Here is a 6,764-nt window from a genome sequence, read left to right as displayed (position 1 = left end):
TTCTCATTTTTATTCAATATGGAACTTAGATTCACACTTGGATTCCCAACAACTAAGTCCAACATTTGAGTAATCCTCCCTGCACCTCGTCCTGCACCTCCTACTTCACTTTTAATTCCAACTGTACCCCTATATCTTTGACCCTATTCATTGGGTTTATAAAAAGTAATTTTATCTGCCACAACTCAGAGAAAAAACCCTACACCCCCTATTTTCATTCTTTCCTTTCCTTGACCAGTCTTCCTCTCCTTCCCTCCCTCCAACCAGTGTACCCCCCTCCCTCCAACCAGTGCATCCCTCCGTGCAGCTTGTAACCTGGTGCTATCTTGACGTTGGGCGTGGGCTGTCAGCGTAGCAGGGTAGCTGGGTAGCAGTTCTTCGTCTTTGAAGTTTTTTTTCTGGCGTCAAGGTTAGTATTTCTCCTCTCCTCTCGTAGATCTGGTAAAAGAATTGGAGGGATTTTTCTGTGTGTATATGAACTGTGCGTGGAGAGGCCGTGAAGGGTTCACTGCAAGTGGTACTACGGTTAACCCTTGCCGCAGTACGAACAACGGATGGTTTTGGGTTGCATTGTGGAACCGCAAGTCGTTTTGCGGTTAAGGCATGCCACAGCTCGATCAGCGTCTGAAACCAACCGCCGATGGATCTGCGGTTGGTTTGGTTTGGGGGGTGCACGGGAGAAACGCAGCTCAAACTGCGGTTGGCGTAAAACGCAGCTCAGACTGCGTTGGGTGAAAACGCAGCTCATATTGCATTGGAGGGAGACGCAGCTGAGACTGCGGTTTAGGAGTTGCGGTTTTCTTTTTTCCTTAATTTTTTTTTTCAAAACGTTGTTTTTTTTAATTTTAGGTTGTTTGTTAATTTTTTTTAAGTTTATAAAATTTTATATATTATNTATTATTAATGTAATTTAGATTAAGTATTAATTATGATTTTAGATTAAGTATTAATTAATTTATTGAATGAAATAATTTTTATTATTCTAAACTATATTTTTGTAAATAATTTTAGTATATTATTTATTATGTATATAATTTTAGTTAATTTTTATTATCACTAATTATATTTTCGTAAATAATTTTAGTATATTATTTATTATGTAAATAATTCTTAAATAATTTTTGTATATTTATAATTTTAGTTAATTTATTTTATTTTTTTTTATGAATTTAGAAGTTTTATTAAATTATTTATTAATTAAATAATTATTATTATCCCTTATCCCTGTGCGTAAATTTGATTTTGTTAAATATTACATTTTTTTATTTGTATTTATTTAAGTATTATAATAAGTAATAGTTTCGTTATTTTTTTTTAATATATTATTAATTTTAATTTTTATTTATTTCTTCTTATTTGTTTCAATATTTGTTAATAGATTTTTTTAGTTATTTTGTTTCTTTTCATTTTAATTTTGATTTATAGAATATATTGATAATATAATTGGTTAATAGAAATGGTAAGAACTAGAGGCGCATCATCTTCTCATGGAGAGGCTTCATCGTCTCGTGGTCAACCATCATCTTCATCACATGATGAAAGGAGACGACCTACGGCTTCTGTTCGTAGAAGACGCGTAGAGGAATATCGCATGGACGTCATTGATGAACATCCTTATGAGGACCACGAGGAGTCTATACAGCAGGGACATCGTGAGGAGGACTATGTTCAGCATGAGGATGTCCAAGAGCAGGATGACTATAGTGAGGAAGAAGATGAAGATGAAGATGAAGAGGAAGATGAAGATGGAGATGAAGTTCAAGATGATGGATTTCCAGGAGGTCCACATGACACCTCCTTGCTTACACACTATTCCCAACATGTTGCATATGCCATATGGCAAGGCCAGGTTCGCAATCAACCTAAATGTTAATTGTTGATTAATTGCTTATTTATTTTTGTTATATAATTAAGTGTTTTTATGTAGGATGAGGGGAGATTCAATTGAGGACCCATGGTAAAAAATTAAAAAATTTTGGAATGTATCATGAGGCTATCGAGCCATATATATCCATGTCAGGGTTGGCTTCCTTAGTCAACCTATCCTACGAGTATGCTGATCATGGATTGATCATTTCACTTGCGGAGAGATGGAACCTAGAGACAAATACTTTCCATCTTCCGGTAGGCGAGATGAGCGTCACATTAAATGACGTTCACAATCTGCTCCACCTACCTATCATGGGGCAATTTTGTGAGGTGGAGGACCTAGAGTACGATGAGGCTCGATCTCATCTTATGGACTTGCTTAGCGTCGACCGCGCCAAAGCTTCAGCCGAGATGAAGAAGTCACGTGGTCCAAAAGTGCAGCTGAGTTGGCTCCGCGAGGTCTACCACGATTGCATTCAGCAGGAGCTTTGGGAGTGCGCTGCTCGGGCGTATTTGTTGCATTTGCTTGGATGCACAATTTTTACTAATAAGAGTGGCAATTTGATTCGTGTCTCGTACCTCCTTCTGTTGCGAGACTTGAATGCATGTTCGAGATATGCCTGGGGAGCAGCTGCACTGGCACACACTTATGAGCAGCTAGGAGATGCTAGCTTCAATGGTGTCAGACAGATAGTTGGATATTCCACTCTTCTACAGGTACATTAAAGTTTTACAAAGATTTTTTTTAATATATTTTAGGAATGTATAAAATAATATAAATAAGTAATTTTTTTGTAGAGTTGGATATATGAGCACCTTCCTGGGATAGGAAGGAGGGGAGTCTCAGATACGTACACAGATCTCCATCCACGAGCTTCACGATACATACCTTCGAGACAAGGTTGGAGTCTTATGGAGGGGCATAGATATCTGGATGGGCAGAGATATCTGGATGGGCTCACGTATGATGCGATCATCTGGTATCCATACATGTCGCACAGACGTACTTGTCCATTCTTGGCCATATGTATGTTTTTAGGATGGATCCGACTAGGCGACATGATTCACCGGCATCTGCCTGAATGCGTGTTGTGTCAGTTCGGTTTTCAACAGATCATACCACGTTCGCCTGAGAGCCTTCCGATGCCAGAGATTCATACGATTGATCAAAATTGGTTGAGGTATGTAGAGAATGCCGTTACTGGTGTTGTTGAAGCTGAGGACCCCTCTGCGTGTGTTGACGGATACCTGGCGTGGTTTAGACGAGTGTCCCACCCGTACATCACTCCAGCTAACGAAGATGATCGACCCAGTCTTGCACCGCGCATGAGGCGACACCTTCTGGATGACATCCCGGTGCCCCCAGTTCGTCGTAGACGATTGCCTGAATCTGGATTGTTGGTATGTAATGAAACTAAGTGTGATTGTTTATTATATCAATTTTGGTTTATGTAGTTAATTTATTTTTTTGGTTATATTCATTTCAGGGTGGTATGAGGCATGTGATCAGGATGTTGCAGGGCGTGTTAAGCTGTCAACACGTCACACAGAACGCTGTAGTCTATGAGAAAACTAATCAGACATTACAGATTGCTCGTAGATCTGTTGAGGAGTACGAGGCTGCTACTACTAGTAGAGGTGCTCGTCATGTGCGCGGACGAGCATCATTTTCTTGAAGGGACAGATTCATATATGTTTATTTTTTAATATTTGTTTATGTGATGTTTACTTATACTTTGAATATTTATAATGCATTTTTGCATACGCTTTCCATACTTGGACTTTTTCTATTAATCGTCTATGTTGAATGAAATTATATAACGAGACATAATTCAAATAATTCAATTAATACGACAATTAATTGAAAACAACGAATTAGTACAAAAAAATATTTACAAATGAAATATTAAATTACTACATAACAAACTTCATTTCAGTCTTCTCCAAGATCTACATAACTTTGATTAGCTCTCATTAACGCCATAAATGATTGCATCGTATGTGTATAAAATGATGACCATGATCTTGCCTCTGGGTAACAATGCTTTGAGGAAATGATTCCATCATGGGTAACGGACAACCATCTTGTAATTGAACCTGGAAACTTAATATTAGTAAATGAATTGTAATGGGTAATGCTTATGGTATTATAAAAATGGAAATTTACCTGTACAAAATGACATCCATTAACAAATCCAATGCATAAGATCCGATGTTGTCTAATATCANTAGGNGGTGGAGTGCGAAGTGGGAATATGGTAAAACTCTNAACATAGGATAAACATACTAAGATGACATTGTATCTATTTGCAATGGNATAACCAATGTCCGGTATCGTCATCCACTTCTTAGCATTAACCTGTAATGGTTGAAGGTAAGTATTTANGAAAAGAAAAAAAATATAATAACGTAATTTTTATGAGATTTTGAAGAAATACCTGTGATCGATCGTGGACAGTTAATGACTGAAGTAGTTCTTCCAATCGATGTAGCTTCCTACTAAATTTGCGTATTCATCACGCCACTGAGTTAGTTCTTCATAAAGGTTATGTCGGATAGTAGGCCATGTCTCTTCACCTAGACCCAACAAAGCAGCAATGCATCGATAACCGCAATGACCATCGGCAACAACATCAACAACATCGACAATGTATGGTTGACAAATCGGATGAAATTGATCTAAGAATGGTACAACACTTCGCGCAAATTCTTTCGGCTTCGATTTGACTTGAGATTTTCGTGAAGAAGAAGGCTCTGTCCTGGAAACAAAAGTGTCAACGTGCTCAAAATATGATGGGTCACGTTTCGTAGACCTCTCATGTCGTGCAACTTTAGTCTTCTGTGCACCTTTTGTCTTCACTTTATGCGCCGGAGCAAGCATAGATGTCATCTCTGGGCAAGCAATTTCTAGCATCTTATGTCTCATGTTGACTTTTTCACCAATTTCAACATTTTTGAATCGTTCCTGTACCAGTTTAACTTCACGATCAAGGCTAAACTATGGAAGCGATTCAGTAGACACAGTTCTTGAAATGCTTAAACGGGTCCAGATAACATGTATTTCACCAAGAGGAGTCATTCCAGACTCATATCGTGCTAAAATACAAACACATGGTAGGCCATACGTTGAGCTCAAAATGCATCCACAACGAGCACTGTCCAAACCTATTTTATTCACTCGTTGTACTTCATCAGCAATAAGTTCAAGAGCGTATCGTGAAACACGTCCAACAAGTCTTTTATATCTCAGTGCTTTATAAGCATCACTCTTTAAGTTAATACTTTTTTCAAAGGACGCTCTGATCTTATTATGTTGTAGGACAATGACATTATGCATAGCATCCCAATACGAGCATAGGTCTCCCATACTAGACCCCAATAATCTCTTCAGGTTCCAGTGCGCAAACTCAACCCTGTGACAAAACACATTAATACTATGACAACAAATATGAAATACATAAGTAAAAAAATTAACAATAACAATTACCTGTTTGTTGTAGTGTTTCCTAGATGCATGACTTTGTTCGTCCACGCCTTGACGAAGCATGTCTTATACGGCATGATCCAGGTACGGTTGACATAATCAAAAAATAAAGGTCACGCAGCAGAGGCATACTCAAAACGATAAACATAATCACCAAACTTGGACTGGTCATCACAGTCCATCACATTTTGCCATACTTACATCAACCCATCCCATGCCTCAGCATTATCCACTAACATCTTGCATTTGGCTTTCACATTCTTCATAATGTGGAATGTACAAAGCATATGATATGTCTCAGGGAAGACATTGGTAATGGCATTTATCAAAGCAATGTCTCTATCAGTGACAACAACGCGTGGACCGCCCTCTGTTGTCAATAGTAATCGTCTAAACATTTCCAATGCCCAAGTGAAATTATGTTGGCGTTCACTTGAAAGCAATGCAAAGGCAGCTGTGAATGTCAAACCAGTGGACGTGACTCCAACGATCTCAAGCAACAGAAGACGATATTTGTTTGTCTTGTACGTCGTATCCATTAAGAACACAATATTAAATGAATTGACCAGGTGCGCTGAATCAGGATGTGTCCAAAATAGGTCACTTACTACGTCAGAATCTTCCAAACATCTACTATGTTGGATGTATTTGTCTCTATCTAACAACATCATCAACTGTTGCATTTCAGTTCTCAACCCTCTAAAAGATCGTTTGTAAGTGTATCTCGCGTTATATATTTGTTTTATAGTTGTCACATTATCTTCATTATGTTCTTTAAGAGTCAAAAGAATATTTGAGGGTTTAACTTGACTCTTAGTCATGTCAATAAGAATTGACTGTTCAGCAGCATTTAACCTCCCCGCATAAGGATGACCAACCAAAGTCTCGGCTAATTCATGGTTGTGATAACCGCACATAACCTTTAACACCCAACTGTGTCCTTTAGGTTTACCCCTCAACTTAAATGGACACTCACATTTTCTCGTGCCAGACACACTAGGTTTCACGTCTTGCTTATACTTCCTATATTTCCCACTCCTTTCACAGCCTAACACAACGAATATCTTTCTTTCAGGTTCACCAGTTGCTGTGTCAGATCTTATGATGACGACCACAAATCCAAGCTGAAATGCAATCTTCCAAACCCAATCAATCATATCGTCGCATGATGGGAATATTTGATCAGTAGAAAATTTATCTGTGTAATCACCCTTACCGACTTTGTTTATAAAGGAAGAAAATTCCGACATAAAATCAGAATTCATTTGAGAATCCAAAAATGGATAGTTATCCATCTTATATAGTTAAATAGAACCTACAAAGTTTACACATTTAAACATTAAAATATAAATTATAAATTATAAAAATTGTCTTAAATTAAATAACTAGAAATATATTTACCTAAAAATAT

The 6,764-nt window shown here is 37.7% G+C and overlaps 2 protein-coding genes across 2 annotated transcripts; both read right to left on the bottom strand.

The window, feature by feature from the left end:
- Window positions 1-4,327: 4,327 nt before the first annotated feature.
- LOC106779683 lies at window positions 4,328-4,795 on the bottom strand. Its single transcript, XM_014667855.1, has one exon. The coding sequence runs from the start codon at window positions 4,793-4,795 to the stop codon at window positions 4,328-4,330; it is 468 nt and encodes a 155-aa protein (XP_014523341.1).
- Window positions 4,796-4,867: 72 nt separating this feature from the next.
- On the bottom strand, window positions 4,868-6,648 carry LOC106779682 (protein FAR1-RELATED SEQUENCE 5-like). Its single transcript, XM_014667854.1, has 2 exons — window positions 5,555-6,648; window positions 4,868-5,282 (listed from the first exon to the last, which is right to left on the bottom strand). The coding sequence occupies exons 1-2, from the start codon at window positions 6,646-6,648 to the stop codon at window positions 4,868-4,870; spliced, it is 1,509 nt and encodes a 502-aa protein (XP_014523340.1).
- Between the last annotated feature and the right edge of the window lie 116 nt (window positions 6,649-6,764).

This window comes from Vigna radiata, unplaced genomic scaffold, assembly GCF_000741045.1.
Source record: "Vigna radiata var. radiata cultivar VC1973A unplaced genomic scaffold, Vradiata_ver6 scaffold_167, whole genome shotgun sequence".
Classification (NCBI taxonomy): Eukaryota; Viridiplantae; Streptophyta; class Magnoliopsida; order Fabales; family Fabaceae; genus Vigna; species Vigna radiata.
The sequence above is the reverse complement of the archived record's forward strand: the minus strand, read 5'-3'. Positions and strand labels throughout refer to the sequence as shown.